The sequence below is a fragment of the Mesoplodon densirostris genome, chromosome 10 (assembly GCF_025265405.1).
Source record: "Mesoplodon densirostris isolate mMesDen1 chromosome 10, mMesDen1 primary haplotype, whole genome shotgun sequence".
Lineage (NCBI taxonomy): Eukaryota > Metazoa > Chordata > Mammalia > Artiodactyla > Ziphiidae > Mesoplodon > Mesoplodon densirostris.
The window spans coordinates 23,472,119-23,487,985 of record NC_082670.1 but is presented as its reverse complement, the minus strand read 5'-3'; the positions used below and the strand labels follow the sequence as shown (position 1 = coordinate 23,487,985).

Sequence of the window (15,867 nt, the reverse complement as noted above, 5' to 3'; positions counted from 1 at the left end):
TAACTCAGATTCATGTCTCTAGTTTTAACCTGAGTACCAAATCTGTATATCCAACTACTTACTTTATATCTCTCCTTGGATGTCTTAAAAGGCAGCTCAGATGCAACCATTCCAAAAGCAAATTAGTGGCATTCTGCCTGTTTTCTTCTAATACCTTTTCAAACAGCACTTGGTTATGCGAGCCAGAACGACCCGACCCAGGGAAACCTAAAATACTTTCACTTTGGTCTCTTTATTTCCAAATGTTCACGTTTCTTCCACTCCGCTACCCAAGTCTATACCACCACCAGCTCCCTCGGACTGCTCAAGTCACTTGCTAATGCCACTTCCAAGCCTGGCCAGCTCCATACAGAGGTCATCTTTTTGAAAAACCAATCTAATCTATGATACCCACCTGCCTAAAACTCTTCAAAGGCTTCTGCCTTAAGACCCAAATCCTCATGCTCTGCAAGGCCGAGCGGTCTAGCTCCTTTTCCTTCTCCTCGCCTCTCACTCTTCCCATTTCCTCTTAGCAACACCTTTGCCTGGACTCTGCTCTCCCACCTCATCTCCTGCTTGTGCTCAGAGCTTGTCTCACCTGCCATCTCCCCAGACTCCATTTATTACATGCTCCCCCACCACGCCTCGCTTTTTGTTTTTTTAACATAAATGTATTTATTTTTTATTTATCTTTGGCTGCATTGGGTCTTTGTTGCTGCACGCGGGCTTTCTCTAGTTGCCGCGAGCTGGGGCTTCTCACTGTGGTGGCTTCTCGTTTCACAGCACAGGCTCTAGGCGCGCAGGCTCCCTAGTTGTGGCACGCAGGCTCAGTAGTTGTGGCTCGCGGGCTCTAGAGTGCAGGCTCAGTATTTGTGGCGCACAGGCTTAGTTGCTCTGCAGCATATGGGATCTTCACGGACCAGAGCTCGAACCCATGTCCCCTGCATTGGCAAGGCGGATTCTTAACCACTGTGCCACCAGGGAAGTCCCTGTCTCGCTTCTTCATAGCACTTCTGACAGGTACTTCATGCATACTGGTGACTTTTTCACTAACGTGTCTCCTCTTGTAGATTTTAAATTCATTGATTTCGGCTCTCCATTTTCTCTAGCATCTAGTACATTGCCTGGCCCACACGCACGCTAGAGATATTTGTTGAAAGATTGCTTTGTCATTACCACTCCATAAACCTCAAACCATAAATGCAGGTAAAATGTTTAAAAATTACTCCATGGATACCCGGCCTTTCCTTTCTCTCAACAAAACTTTACCCTTGAACAAAATGCAACTTGGTCGGGTTGATTCCCATAGGTTAATGGGACGCCACTGGTTTCCTCAGACTGGAAGAAACTTCTAGCAACACTGCGTATGACTAAATGAAGAATAAACTGACTCCAAGAACAGCCTCACCTGCACCTCCGGAGATGACTGGAACACAGGGATTAAAGAAAGTGCTTGTTTCCGCTGCATTTATTACTAATATAAAAACATGTTAGAAAGAAAAAAAAATTCATTCTCAGTTCTCCAACGGCTCTCATCCCTCCCTCTTGCCCACACAACTCCTGACCCATTTCCCCAGGGCCAGTTCAAAACTGAACCTGTTCACTGCAGTTTTCACAGAAAACAACCAGTGCCAGGGATGCAGGGGAAGAAGGTTGGAAGAGGGCGACAGTACTGTCCAAGTTCCACCCACAGGTAGACCAGGTGGAGATTCACAGAATTCAAACGGAACGGCTGGTGGCCTCACAATGACATAGTCTAACTAAAACGGGCTGGAGAGGAGATAGGGTAGAGGACATCTCTCGGGCCTGTGTCAAACCCAGAGAAACCAATACCGGGAGAATGGGGAGGACCAGGCAGGCAGCTTTGTGGAAGTTTCACAGTTCTCCCACGTCAGGAGGTGGGGAAAGTCTAGAGGCCACCAACGGCCCCACGCATTTTGGCAGGAAAAACTCACTCTAGCGTTGGGAAGTCACAAAAATGCCATGGACACTGAGAAAGGCTATGAGGGGACGCACAGTCTCACAAAGCACAGTGATCACAGACCATAGTGGTGGAGATCATGCTACTGATGCAGAAACTACAAAATCCAAAAGCAGGGAACGTGGCCTCTCAGGAGTGACTCTGCACCAGTCATCCCAACTTGACCCCAGGTCAGACAAGCTGGTGAGTGTCACAGAGCAGCTGACAACACTGGGGGAAGAGGGTGTCACATAAAAAGGACTTAAAACAAGCAGCGAGAAGGGAATGGTAGGAAACTGCTCCAGGGCTCTCGGGAATCCAGGGCGCTACCAGGGGCTGGGTGGACAGATGCACAAGAAACAGCACCAAAGAGGTTTCCTGTTCCGCAGTCAGCTGGCAAGGGGGAAGAGGATCCAGGAGGCAGTTGAATGGAGCAAAGACGGGGTCCCGGAGACGAGTCTCTGGAGGCTGCATCAGAAGGAAGAGTGCACACTGTGCACCAGTCACGGAACACAGCTCTGGACCCCGAGTTGGGGAGGTGGCGATGGAGCTGGGCATCACTGACTGAGGGTGGCAGGTGAACGGCCTCACGGTAGCCATCACAGGGCCACAGGGAAGTATATGGCCGCCAAGTCAGAGGGCTCCTTCCAGTCTGGATGGGAAGGCACAGTCTCACAGAGGAGGTCCATTTACGCCAGGGTGGTAGAAGGCACAGAGGTCCTCATATCGACAGTGGCCCTTTTTGGCAAAGTGTCGGCAGACGGGGCGGTCAGATTTGTCTGTGAACAAGCGAAAACCGGGCAGTTTAAAATGCGAGTAAGAAAGAAAACAAATGTAACAAAAAGCAGAGATAGAGAAGACAGTCAGATTTCCTACTCACTACCATTTCCAGATATGATGGAATGGTAGTCTTTCTCCTGGGAGAAAAAACATTCAGGGCTACTCTTACTTCAAAAGGACAAGGGACAGCCCAAAGAAGAAGAGCCATGGGCATTCTGGACATGAGGTCACTTTGGGAGTGATGGGTGTTCAATGTGTGCAGGCATAAAAAAATGGACCTCACCTTCCATAACCTGGGGTCCATCCTTGGGTGGGCAGGTATTCTTGATAAGAGACCAGCTTTTGAGCCTTCGAGGATTTCTCTGCTCTTTGTGAAAGCCTCCCCTGGAGGGACCCCCATGGCCTGGTCCAGGAAAAGGAGGCTCAGCATTGACCCCCCACCAACCACGACCATATGGGCCAGACCTGGGGCCTAGGCCTCCCCGAATTGGGCCTCTGCCCCGGGGAGGAGGTGGGAGACTCAGCAGTGGTGGGATCATTGGTCCCCTTGATCCCGGAGGACCTCTGTGAAGAGCTGAAGAGAGAGAGAGAGAGAGGGAGAGAGGGAGAGAGGGAGAGGGAGAGCAAGAGAGAGAGAAACATGGAAAGGTGATCAATGGCCAGCTTAATCCAGATAATGCAGCCCTGATTTTTTAAAAACTTTTTATTGAAGTACAATATACACACCAAAAAATACACAATTTTAAGTGCACAACTCAATCATCACCAAAGTAAACACACCTGTGCTTCCACTAACACAGGCTAGAGAAGGGACACAGCCTTATTAGCACTTCAGAAGCCCCACCCCCTTGTGCCCCTCCTCCCCCACTATCCCACCCTACTCCCCCAAAGTAACAACTATCCTGACTTCTAGCATCATAGGTTAGTTTTTGCCTGTTTTTGAACTTTGCATAAATGAAATCATACAGTCTGCATTCTTTTGTGTCTGGATCCTTTTGCTCAACATCATGTTTATGAGATTCATCCAGGTTGCCTGTAGCAGGAGTTCCTTCATTTTCATTGCAGTGTAGTATCCCATTGTATGCACATACAACTTATTTAGCCATTCTACTGTGGTGGATTCCAGTGTGGGGCTATAACGAAAAATGCTGCTATGAACATTTTTATACATGTCTTCGGTACACAAATGGATTCATTTCTGTTGAGTGTATACGTAGTAGACATATTACTGGGTCCTCAAGTATATGTATGCTCAAGTTTAAGGAAGTCAAACTTTTTTTTTTCCAAAGTGGTTGTACCAACTCACACTCCCACCAGCAGTTGTTCCACAGACAACCTGTTGTTCCTTGACAACACTTGGTAATGTTGATCTTTTTCATTTTTGCCATTCTGGTGAGTGTGAAAAGCGGTGTTTTGTTTTGAAATTGTGGTTAAAACATGTAACATAAATCTTGGCATCTTAACTACTTCTAAGTGTACATCTCTGTAGTGTTAAGTAAATTCATCTTGTTGGAAACAGATCTCCAGAACTTTTTCATCTTGCAAAACTGAAAGTTTATAGCTACTAAACAACTCTCTTTTCCCCTCCTCCACCCAGCCCCTGGCAACAACCATTCTACTTTCCGTTTCTATGAATTTAGCTACTTTAGATACCTCAGATCAGTGGAAACATAGAGCAGTTTTTTTGTGACTGGCTCATTTCATTTAGCATGGCCTCAAGGTTCATCCGTGCTGTAGCATGTTACAGGATTTTCTTCCTTTTGGGGGCTGGATCATATTCCATTATATGATTATACCACATTTTGTTTATCCATTCATCCATCAACAGACATTTGGGTGGCTTCCATCTCTTGTCTACTGTGGATAGTGCTGCTATGAACGTGGGTGTGCAAGTCCCTCTTCAAGATCCTGCTTTCCATCCTTTTGGGTAAATACCCAGAAGTGGAATTGCTGGATCATACAGTAGTTCTATTTTTAATTTTTTGAGGAATCTCCATAATGTTTTCCATAGTGGTTGCACCACTTTACAATCCCACCAACAGTACACAAGGGGCTCAGTTTCAAACTTATGTGTTTTTATCTTGCATTTATTTGATGACTAATGATGGTGAGTTCTTATTCATGTTTTTGGCTATTTAGAGATCGGTTTTTATCAGGTGGCTATTCTGGTCTTTTGCCCATTTTTCTAACAGGTTGTCAGAGAGTTTTTATATATTCAAGATATGAGCTCTTTATTGGTTATATTTGTTGCAAGTATTTTCCACTCTGTGGCTTCCTATTAACTTCTCAATGGTGTGATTTGATTAACAGAAGTTCATATTTTCTAACATAGTTCAGTTTATCTTTCCTTTATGGTTCGCGTGTGTGTTTCTTGTCTGTTTAAAAGCTCTCATCTACTTTAAGCCCATGAAATACATTTGTTTTCTAGAATTATTTCTTTACCCATGAATATCCAATTAATTCAGCATCATTTACTGAAAAGACCACTATTTCAGTTCCATCTTCATCATCAATGAAATGGCCACATATGTGTGGGCCTGTTACTGGACTCTTTATGCCATTCTGTTGATCTATATGTCTATTGTTGGGCCAACACCACACTGTTACAACGACTACGGGTTTACAATAAGTCTTGATATTCAGAGTAAGCCCTTCCACTTCAAGATTATCTTTGCAATCTCTCACCCTAATCCTCTGCATTTCCATACAATAACGTAGAATGTTTATTTCTACAAAAACACTGTAGGGATTATAATTGGGAATACACTGAATCTATAGGTCAGTTTGGGAAGAAATGACATTTTTACAACATTGAGTTTTTCCAGGCTGTCAATACACAACATCTCTCCATTCATTTAAGTACAAAATTCCTGATCTTTTAATTTATGTCCTTTCTGGGTTTTAGTCCCTCCCTTGCTCCCTTCTCAGGACCTAATCAAAGGATGAGGGCCCCTTCCTCCTCACCTGACTTGGGGTCACCAGGCTTTCCATTGGCCATGGGGGGAGGGCCCAGAAGGCTGGGTGGTCCTAAGGGCAGACATGAAAATATGGTCATCAGAATGGACTAAAAAACTGATGATCCTGTTCTTCTATGTTTGTCTTCTATTACTCATTTCTTAATCTAACCAGCAAAGCCAGGTATGTTCTCAGCAGTGTTATGAGTTCTCACCCCATCTATTTCCAAAGCGTTTTCAGGATTTGCAAAGTGGGGACTCAGCCAAGTCAAGGGGGATAATGAGGGAAGGATACCTACAAACTTTCTCTTTCTCTTACATTGTTGCTATCCAAAAGATCCCAAGGGATTCCAGAGGTAATCCAATTCCTCTCTTTCGCTGCTGGCCAATCAGATAGCTCTCCCCCCCCCACCTCCGAGTAGTTTACAGAAGGCTGCACTTCCACATTCCCCGTGAACGTCTGGTCACAAACTGTCATCCCAGTCATGGCAACCTACAACCTCTCTAGGGCCACTCTCCCCTGTCGGTTTGCGGCTGCGCACACGAGCTCTTTATCTTCTCCCCTGCCTTCTTTAGAAAGGTTTAGTGGCTGGTTTGAAGTTGAGGGTTCAAGCAAGAGAACTCATTTAGTGTTCCATCCCAGCCAGGCCTCCCCCAGCCCCAGCGCGTGCGCCCTTCCTCCTTCCGTTGGAGCCCCCTCCCCCGCACCTTTTCAGCCCCCAACCCCTCGCCTCGGCCGGCTGACAGGCATGTGCACACAACTCCAGGGTTCCTCACCGATGGGACTCCCATCCTCCTCATCTCCAGTCTCTTCCCGCTCTGGCAGTGGGGGCTGCTGCTGTGGCTGCTGCTGCTGATGATTCTGCTTCTTTCGTTTCGGCATCGTGGTTGCGGCAATGGCTGCAACTGGATTTGGAGGGCAGTGAGGAAGGGGCACGCTGAGATTCTGTTTCCGCTTCCGGGGGGGCAGTGGACAGTGAGGGTGAGGCTCCCGCCATTTCACTTCCGGAAGGCTGCGGGGAAACTTTGTGCGGCTGTTCTCACATCAGCCGCCTCCCTCAGTCTCGGCCAGGCATGGCAGCAATCTCAAACCTTTCCTTTGCTGCGTTTCTATAAACGCTGTGGAAAAAGTTGCTGGCTCCTCCCCTCGCTGAAAAAACCCTACAGCCGGCTCCTCATAGTGTGCCATAGAGTCGACAGGCTCTCGGGCCAGAAGGCCTGAGAAAAGACGGCTGTCGCACCCTAAGATCGCCACATCCGGCCCCCGGTTTCTATGGTAACAGCTGCAGGCACAACTTCGTGCCCTATGACCTCCCTCCAAAAATCCTTGTTCCACCTGGGTTTCCCTCCTCGGCCGCGCGCTTGCACTTAGGATCTATAAACCTGCTGCTTACCATCGTTCCCACGAGGAATTTGGGTCCCAGCAGGGCGATACCAGGGCTCTCCAGACCACCATTCGCCCCTCAAGACCTCTCACCCTGTCCCCAGTGTAGCCCATCAACTTGGCTTCCTTCCCGGGACGCGCAGTCGCGGCTTTCCTCTAAGGTCCAGCTGGAGGATTGGTAAAGTAGCTTCTGCGCGTCCACTCCCCTTTATCCCGCGGGTGGTAGGACCCGCCCTCCACTCCACCGCCCCCTCCAGGTGAGTGGTAGCTTCTCCCCGGCTCGCAAGGTAGTGATGACACGCGTCCCCCCTCCTCCAAACGCGATTTGGTAGCGTCCGTGACGAAGTTAGCCCGACCCTCCCACGCGCGCCTCCTTCCTCGCCGCTGCTGCGCCCTCTCAGCTCTACTGGCTCTCACGTGCGGGTAGCCCACCCCGCATCATCCTCTCGCCTCGCTCCCAGTGGGAAGTGACTGTATTTCCCCCTGGTTGCCTTCCACCCGGGCCGCCTGGGCGCATCGGCCTGGCCCGCCCGCTGACGTCACCTTCCAGTCCCGCCCCCTCCAGTGTCCCGGGCCCTTGCGGCGGGGGCTGGCCCGGGGGGAGTCAGTTGAGGCGGCGGGAGCTCGGCGAAGGGCGGGCCAGGTGACTGGTCCGGGCCATGCCGAGGAAGAAGCCTTTCAGCGTGAAGCAGAAGAAGAAGCAGTTGCAGGACAAGCGGGAGCGGAAGCGAGGTCAGTGCGGGAGCTAGAGGAGGGGGCGGGGCTCGGACTCCCGCACATCTGGGAGGAGGGGTGTGCCCGCCTCACCTCTGGGAGGCGTGAGAGGGGTTGGCGGCCCCTCGCCGACGCGCGTGGGCGACCGCGGAGGGGATTCCCTCACCCCAGCCCCCTACATCTGGAAGGGGTGGGGAAGGATGGAGAGTTGGGGGAGGGGAATCCCAACAGCTCCAACGGGGCGTCATCCCAGTAGATCCCTGGAGGAGGAGTGCCTCCCCCCACGCACATCCGGGAGGGTCCTGAGCAGAGTAGGTGGGAGGGCCCGGCCTCTGTGGGGAGGAGCCAGGCCGACCGGGTGGGGGTCTTCTGGCCCGGGAGAGCTGGCCAGCCCTGGCGTCACCGGCTCCTCCCCGCAGGGCTTCAAGATGGGCTGCGATCCAGTTCCAACAGCCGCAGCGGGAGCCGGGAGCGGCGGGAGGAGCAGACCGACACCTCGGACGGGGAGTCTGTGACCCATCACATCCGCAGGCTCAACCAGCAGCCTTCCCAGGGGCTGGGCCCACGAGGTTTTGACCCAAATAGGTGAGAGTGGACAGGGGGCTCTGGCCCGGGCTTCCCCGCCTACCCGGAAGTCAGAGCGTTGGGGGAAAGCCTGCTGCCGCTGGGGGAGGCTTGAAACTGGTGGGGCTGGGTTGCCACGGTTCTCCGCGGGCCGCTGGGTCACCGGAGCGGTCCACAATCTTCCCTTCTGGAGGGGCTGGAGAGAGTTTGGCTTTCAGAAGGACGAAACTTAGTGGAAGGCCTGCTGTTGCGTGAAAGAGATTTGGGAGAGGGCCGACTCAGAGGGGAGACATGAACTCTGGAGTGAAAGCTTTGCGAAGTTGCCTGCCCAAGAGGGGAATTCGTGGCCAACGATTGTGATGGGTGGCGTGGTCCCTGTCCTGTAGATACCGGCTGCATTTTGAACGGGACAGCCGGGAGGAGGTGGAGAGGAGAAAGAGAGCAGCCCGGGAGCAAGTGCTACAGCCCGTCAGTGCTGAGCTGCTGGTGCTGGACATCTGGGAGGTCTATCAGCCCGGCTCCGGTGAGTGAGAGCTCAACGCCTGGATGCTTGGGACAGGCAGTGGGCTGGGGAAAGGAGTTTGGAAGAGTAAGAGCTGACCGGGAGGAAGAAGGGGTCTGGGATGGATGCACCCTTGAGTCCTGAAACTATCCTCAGACTTACTTGGATTTTTTCTTGATTTCTCAGTCCTGGACTTTCCCCGACGTCCTCCTTGGAACTATGAGATGTCCAAGGAGCAACTGATGAGCCAGGAGGAACGGAGCTTCCAGGAGTATCTTGGGAAGATTCATGGGGCTTACACCTCTGAGAAACTCAGCTACTTTGAGCACAATCTGGAGGTGAGACTAGAGTGGGGACAGGAGTGGGGCATAGTCACCCGTGGTCAAACTGGTCTGGGGTCATGCAGGAGAGCGACTCTGGGCTCAGGTTCTCTTCCACTGACCTTGTCTTTTCAGACGTGGAGGCAGCTGTGGCGAGTATTAGAGATGTCTGACGTTGTTCTGCTAATCACTGATATCCGACACCCAGTGAGTCCTGGGGATGGGGGTGGGTAAGGGGCAGGAGGGGGGAAGATTCTTGCCGGGTAAAGGGCAGAGGCAGGAGTTGGGAGTCAGAGAGGTAACCTCTTCCTTTCCAGCCTCCTCTACCCCATCCTGATGTCTGCAGTCAGGCACTCAGTCTTTATTCATCAGCGTCAGAGCCTGTCACTCCTCCCCTGGCCAACTGCCTTTCCTCTCCTTTACTTCTTTGATGGAAAACTGCATACACATCCTGTTTCCTAGCCCACTAGGGCTAAATAGAAAGTCCCAGTGTGGAGCTCCAGGGGAGTCTGTGAAGGGGGCTTCCCTGTCACATCGGTCACTACAGAACTCGTCCTCACCTGGGATGCTAGGGTAGTGGTTAAGGCTGTAGACTCTGCTGCTAGGCAGCCCTTGTGTGACCTGGCTGTGCCACTTCACTGTTATCCTCCAGTGGGAGAAAGAGAGGTCTGGAGTCTGTGCGGACCTTTAGGTTGGAGGTCCTTAACATGTACACACGCACTCCTACATACTCACAGACATACATGTGCATTCACAAGCTCACTTATGCAGCTACACGTGCTCAACACAAACATGCACACGTGTGCGTGCACACACGTTTGTGTACACATGTAGACAGTTGTGTACGTGTGAAAATAGATATTAATTTCTATCCCAACCCCCAGCCCTGTGAGTGATCCCAGCCTTTAGCCCAGTGTGTTGGGGGTCTCTGTTTCCTTGTCTTCTTTTTAGCTCATTTCCATTCCTAATCAGGCCTTACAGGAAGCCCCCCAGAGACAAACACATAGGTGCTACTTACGCCTGCTTTGTCTTCCTAGTTCAGTTTGGCTGATTTATTCTTGTTGCCCCAGAATCTGCTTCCACCAGGGTCTTGTCTCCAAGCTGTGCCTGCTGTGTGGGGAGCTGGAGGCAGAGAACTCTGGGTTGACCTCGCATCACTCCCTCCTCTTACCATCCCCGTTCCAGGTTGTGAATTTCCCACCAGCACTTTATGAGTACGTGACTGGAGAGCTAGGGCTGGCCCTGGTGCTGGTCCTGAACAAGGTGGATCTGGCCCCGCCGGCTCTCGTGGTTGCCTGGAAGCATTATTTCCATCAACACTATCCCCAGCTCCACATTGTTCTTTTCACCTCTTTTCCTCGGGATCCCCGCACCCCACAGGACCCTAGCAGTGGTGAGTGGGCAATGAGGAGGGCAGCCTGGGAGAGGTGGGGTGGCAAGGGACAAAGGGGGACCTGATCTAGGGCCTGAGGGTGGTGGGAGAGAGGGGGTACATAAGCCCCATGGGGTGTGCTCACGCTTTTGTGCCCTCTGATCTCAGTCTTGAAGAAGAGTCGGAGGCGGGGGAGAGGATGGACTCGGGCTCTGGGGCCAGAGCAGCTGCTGAGAGCCTGTGAAGCTATCACTGCAGGGAAAGGTATGTGCCCCTTAGAGGGGAGCTGTGGGAGGCCGTGGGAGAGACCCAAAACCCCAAGTCATTTTGCTCACCTTTCCCAAAGTCAGTCCCTCTATTATGGACTCAGGTGAGAGACCATGGGGTGGGGTGGGAGAGGGAGCCGCCTGACTTGATGGGACAAGAGAGGCAGCAGGGAGGCAGGAGCCCCAGTGGTTTGCTGCCTTCAGTGTTTCCAGTGCTTTTCAGAAACTCAGAAATGCACCCGATTCCAGGGTGGAGTCAAGTGAAGGCTGGGGAGAGTCGCTGTTGCGCAGCTTGGCCCTACCCAATCCAGAGGGCGCCACTTACATCAGCTGTGCAGTGCATGGTCTGCGCCATCGTATACAGTGGCTCTGGGGAGAACCTTCTTCTTTCCTTCCCTGCGCAGTGGACCTGAGCAGCTGGAGGGAGAAGATTGCCCGGGATGTGGCCGGAGCCACCTGGGGTAATGGCTCCGGGGAGGAGGAGGAAGAGGAGGACGGGCCGGCCGTCCTGGTGGAGCAGCAGACTGACTCAGCGATGGAGCCGACAGGCCCCACACGGGAGCGCTACAAGGACGGGGTGGTGACCATCGGCTGTGTGGGTAAGGAAGCAGCGGCCCACGCATGGCGGCCTCCTAGGAGGCACAGGGTTTCAATATTTGGAAAAGAGGGAAGGTGGTGAGGTCCCATCAGGCTCCAGGGTCTCTGAGGGCAGCGGAGGCTGTCTGCTGTCATGGAAGGATCATGGCACACCTGAGTTAAATTCTGCTTCTCAGCGTATTGATCTCAAGCAAGTTATTTACCCACTGTCAGTCTTAGTGACTTTGATTTGAAAAATGAGGACAATGATGCTCAATTAAAAGAATGGATGAGGACTTCCCTGGTGGCGCAGTGGTTGAGAATCCATTGGCAGGCAGCCAATGCAGGGGACACAGGTTCAAGCCCTGGTCTGGGAAGATCCCACATGCCGCGGAGCAGCTAAGCCAGTGTGCCACAACTACTGAGCCTGCACTTTAGAGCCCACAAGCCACAACTACTGAGCCCACGTGCCACAACTACTGAAGTTGGGTCTTCGTTGCTGCGCGTGGGCTTTCTCTAGTCATGGTGAGCGGGGGCTACTCTTCGTTGCGGTGCGCGGGCTTCTCGTTGTGGCTTCTCGTTGCGGGGCACAGGTTCTAGGTGCGCAAGCTTCAGTAGTTTTGGCGCACAGGCTCAGTAGTTGTGGCTTGCAGGCTCTAGAGTGCAGGCTCGGTAGTTGTGGTGCACGGGCTTAGTTGCTCTGCATCATGTGGGATCTTCCTGGACCAGGGATCGAACCCGTGTCCCCTGCATTGGCAGGTGGATTCTTAACCACTCCGCCACCTGGGAAGCCCTACGCCATTTTATATAAGGGACTTGCACCTCCAGGGAGTTTGGTATCTACAGGGGCTCCTGGAACCTATCCTCTGTGGATACCAAGGGCCAACTGTACTTGAGTGTGTTGTAAACAGAGTGCATAAACAGAGTGCAGTCAGCACCATGGTGCATCTTTGCCCAGCCTCAGTCAGCTGCTGAATGGCCAGAGTTGCATTTTACAGGGTTGGAGTTTTGCCAGGTGACTAGGAAGAAGGGGAGAGGCGGGACCAGGGTGTGAAAGGTCTATGAGGGGGACTGGCTGTCGAGCTGGACCACGGAATCTAAGTTGCATAAGAAGGGAAGTGAGGACATGAGTCGGGTATTGAATACTGTTCCCAAGCTAGTCAGTGTCAGAGGTTTACTGGAATGGAGGGACCAGAATAAGTGAGCTGGAAAGACGAGATGTCAGGGCAGAGAGAGGGGTGCTTGCAGGTGAGATTTGGGAGGCGTGAAGTGACAGGTCCAGGGTAAGACCACAGAGGTGGGATGGAAGAAACCTTTGGGGGGGACATTCTGGCACTGGGAGGCCAGAGTGCTGTAGAGGAGATGTGTGGTGGAAGGTGGTGGTCATGAAGAGAGTGGCAGTGAGCCCCTGGGCTCTCAGTCTTCTCCTTGGAGAAGTTTGATAATCATGAGATGCATGTCTCACTTAGACTACTGCAGACACAGTGCCACGCGATTGTATTTGTTTCTCATTTCATCCTGACCACTCTGAGATTGGAGGTATCTGCTCTGTAAAATGCGGAAACAGAGACTCAGAAAATTAAGTAAATTGCCATGAGGTCACAAAGCTTAGGTAAATGGGGAGGCCAGGATTCAGCCCTGGCAGCCCAGAGCCTGATTTGTAACTTGCGACGTTATACCGCTTCCTTTCTTTCTTTCTGCACCTTAGTTCTCCATTCATCTATAGCTATAGCACAGCGTCCTGCCTGTCACAGAGTAAGGATCTGTCAGGTGTTAATTTTCCTTGTGTTCCTCAGGTTTCCCCAATGTGGGCAAGTCCTCGCTGATCAACGGGCTGGTGGGGCGGAAGGTCGTGAGTGTCTCCAGAACCCCGGGCCACACCCGATACTTTCAGACCTACTTTCTCACCCCCTCCGTGAAGCTCTGTGACTGTCCAGGCCTCATATTCCCCTCGCTTCTGCCCAGGCAGTTGCAGGTATAAGGGCAGAGGGGCCAGAGGCGGGGAGAAGGCAGGAGATGGAGGAAGGTGCTGAGTGCTCTTGTTTCCCCTCAGGTCCTGGCAGGGGTCTACCCCATCGCCCAAATCCAGGAGCCATACACCGCCGTGGGCTACCTGGCCTCCCGGATCCCTGTGCAGGCCCTGCTCCACCTGCGCCACCCAGAGGCCGAGGACTCGTCCGCAGAACACCCGTGGTGTGCCTGGGACATCTGTGAAGGTGGGCTCCATACGCCTGGCTTTCCTCCCCTTGCCCTGTCTCCCTTCCTCTCCTTCCTCAGAGGTCCTGCCATCGATGGGGCAGCTGGCCAGTCACTCCTAGGCTTCTGTCTCAGGGCCAGCAAGATCTTGGGCCTGGAATATTCTGGGGGAAACTGGAAGGACTGTGTTAGGGGAGTGGGATGATGGTGACTGGGCCTGCTTGATGGTCTTCCCTCCCCATTCTTTTCTCCTTCCAGCCTGGGCAGAGAAACGTGGTTACAAGACAGCCAAGGCGGCCCGAAATGATGTGTACAGAGCGGCCAATAGCCTCCTGCGGCTGGCACTGGATGGCCGCCTCTGCCTGTGTTTTCAGCCCCCAGGCTACAGCGAGCAGAAAGGTCAGTCAGCCAGTGTTCTTCCCTAGCTCCTGCTGTGATGGAGGCAAAAAGGTGTGGGCTTTGTAGGTGTGAGGATTCAGATTCTGTACCCATAGGCCAGCTCTGTGTTACTAAGCAGCTCTGAGATGACTTCCTGCTCTACAGAACCAGGGTGGTTAGTTGCCTCCTGGCAAGGTGGTGGTCACGATTGGAGTTAATGTGCGCAGAGCTTCTGTTCTGTGCCCAGTACACGAGAGGTTGAATGAATGCGTGAACAAATGAATGCCAGCAGCTATAAAAGTTATTGTTATTCTTAGTCTTTGCCTCTTCCCCATCTTTGCCTGGCATTAGTTTCTTGCTCAAAACTCTCCATTCTTTTTCTTGTTTTGGTTCCCCAGGCACCTGGGAGTCCCACCCAGAGACCATGGAGCTGGTGGTTTTGCAGGGCAGGGTGGGGCCAGCAGGTGACGAGGAGGAGGAGGAGGAAGAGCTGAGCAGCTCCTGTGAGGAGGAGGGAGAGGAGGACCGGGATGCGGATGAGGAGGGGGAAGGGGATGAGGACACCCCAACCTCAGCTCCAGGGTCCAGCCTGGCCGCCCGAAACCCTTACGCCCTGCTGGGCGAGGACGAGTGCTGAGTCCCTGCCCTGCGCCATCTCCCCCCCGCCCCGCCCATATCTTTGCTTTTGGACTGACCTGGGGGTCTCTCCCGCCTGCCACCCCAATTGTGAATAAAGATTGTCTGCTTTGTAGCCCCTTCCCCAGATGGACTGAGGTGAGAGCAGCTGTCTCAGGGTGACAGCTGTGGGAGGCTCCGCTGCTTTTCTCCCTTCTTTTTTCGTGCATTCTCTCTGCAAAGGAAGAGTTCTCTTAGGAGTTAATTCAGTGGGTTCTAAGGCCTGAAACCCGCTTCCCCTGCTCACTCTCCCACTTGCACCTTAGGAACCCCATCATCAACATGGGGAGGGGAGGTCACTTCAGGCTTTTGAGGCCTGGTCTAAATTCAGCCCCCTTTGGGAATTTGTGTCAGTTCCCTCTGGGATTGGCGCAGCCCCCTGTGCCCCCCCTCCTGCTGTCAGACCTGGGTTATTCAAGGAGCTTCTGGGAGAAGAAGCAGTAAGAGAAGATGTCACAGCTGATGTCTCCAAGTGAGATATTTACAGGATTTATTCAAATTCAACAAATATTTATTGAGGTCCGACTGTGTGTTTGGACTTACGCTAAGCACTGAACATATGAAGCTGCACAAACAGGCCTGACCTAAATATACTGCCTGGCCATGATCAAGACCCCATTAATCAGGCACCTAGCTTTTTGGATTAAGATGGGGGTACAATGTCCTCCAAATCCTTAGGGCTCATATAGTATAACTCTAGAACTTCCTGTTGATGGAGGTATTTAGTTAAGACTCGATGCTTGTGAAAATGTTAAACGTGTATGAGTAGTCTTAATTACTGGCAAAAAAGTAGCATGCACATTTATGATTTAAGCAGAAGAGCCCTTTGAGTGCAGTGTCAAGTTTAACTAGTTAAAAGCCTGTAACACTAGGGGGTACTAGATTCATAGGGGAGGGCACAGAGCCAGCTTCCTGAATCCCACTTACCCGGGTTTGAGATGGAGCCAAGGAGACCCAGTGCAGGTTCTTAGCTGGCTTACAGCATCAGGCACATTTCAGCAGGGGTCAGGTCTCTTGTGAGTCAGGGCACTTTAGGCCTTGCTATACTTCTCCCTTGTCAAGGAAGCAGCTGGACTCCCAGATTTAATTCTTGGGGAAAAGGAAGAATGGGCTTTGGTTTATTGGCTGCCACAATGTTGTCTGGGTCGGGTGGTAGCAAAAAGTGTTGTTTGATAAGTTAGCCGTTAGGTGTAGGGGTGAGGAGAAGAGGGCGTACCAGACTCTTCACTCTAAAGCATTCTATTCAG

The 15,867-nt window shown here is 52.1% G+C and overlaps 2 protein-coding genes across 5 annotated transcripts; one reads left to right on the top strand and one right to left on the bottom strand.

Annotated features, from left to right (window-relative positions):
• Positions 1 to 740: 740 nt before the first annotated feature.
• Positions 741 to 7,961, bottom strand: PRR3 (proline rich 3). Of its 4 annotated transcripts, none has more exons than XM_060109027.1 (5): positions 7,865 to 7,961; positions 6,451 to 6,579; positions 5,684 to 5,746; positions 3,003 to 3,293; positions 742 to 2,718 (listed from the first exon to the last, which is right to left on the bottom strand). In XM_060109027.1, exons 2-5 carry the CDS (start codon positions 6,554 to 6,556, stop codon positions 2,612 to 2,614), a joined length of 567 nt encoding a protein of 188 aa, XP_059965010.1. In that variant the 5' UTR covers positions 6,557 to 6,579; positions 7,865 to 7,961; the 3' UTR covers positions 742 to 2,611. The 4 variants fall into 4 exon arrangements, with proteins under 4 accessions (XP_059965008.1, XP_059965010.1, XP_059965009.1 ...); XM_060109026.1 differs by lacking the exon at positions 7,865 to 7,961 and adding an exon at positions 7,068 to 7,606 and having other exon boundaries at positions 743 to 2,718; XM_060109024.1 differs by lacking the exon at positions 7,865 to 7,961 and adding an exon at positions 7,068 to 7,605 and having other exon boundaries at positions 743 to 2,718; positions 6,451 to 6,707.
• On the top strand, positions 7,430 to 14,696 carry GNL1 (G protein nucleolar 1 (putative)). Its single transcript, XM_060109023.1, has 12 exons — positions 7,430 to 7,789; positions 8,191 to 8,356; positions 8,722 to 8,858; positions 9,024 to 9,175; positions 9,293 to 9,364; positions 10,343 to 10,550; positions 10,698 to 10,793; positions 11,200 to 11,394; positions 13,168 to 13,346; positions 13,425 to 13,587; positions 13,826 to 13,966; positions 14,344 to 14,696. The coding sequence occupies exons 1-12, from the start codon at positions 7,717 to 7,719 to the stop codon at positions 14,580 to 14,582; spliced, it is 1,821 nt and encodes a 606-aa protein (XP_059965006.1). The 5' UTR covers positions 7,430 to 7,716; the 3' UTR covers positions 14,583 to 14,696.
• The last annotated feature ends 1,171 nt before the right edge of the window (positions 14,697 to 15,867 follow it).

What these genes read in the sequence shown, in the direction of transcription:
- GNL1 (XM_060109023.1), top strand. Translation starts at nt 7,717, where the DNA reads ATGCCGAGGAAGAAGCCTTTCAGCGTGAAGCAGAAGAAGAAGCAGTTG. An exon ending in CAAGCGGGAGCGGAAGCGAG is followed by an intron (nt 7,790 to 8,190) that starts GTCAGTGCGGGA and finishes TCCTCCCCGCAG; the next exon opens with GGCTTCAAGATGGGCTGCGA. An exon ending in CGAGGTTTTGACCCAAATAG is followed by an intron (nt 8,357 to 8,721) that starts GTGAGAGTGGAC and finishes CCTGTCCTGTAG; the next exon opens with ATACCGGCTGCATTTTGAAC.
- PRR3 (XM_060109024.1), bottom strand. Translation starts at nt 7,171, where the DNA reads ATGGGCTACACTGGGGACAGGGTGAGAGGTCTTGAGGGGCGAATGGTG. An exon ending in AATTCCTCGTGGGAACGATG is followed by an intron (nt 6,708 to 7,067) that starts GTAAGCAGCAGG and finishes ATGTGAGAACAG; the next exon opens with CCGCACAAAGTTTCCCCGCA. An exon ending in GGAGGATGGGAGTCCCATCG is followed by an intron (nt 5,747 to 6,450) that starts GTGAGGAACCCT and finishes GTCTGCCCTTAG; the next exon opens with GACCACCCAGCCTTCTGGGC.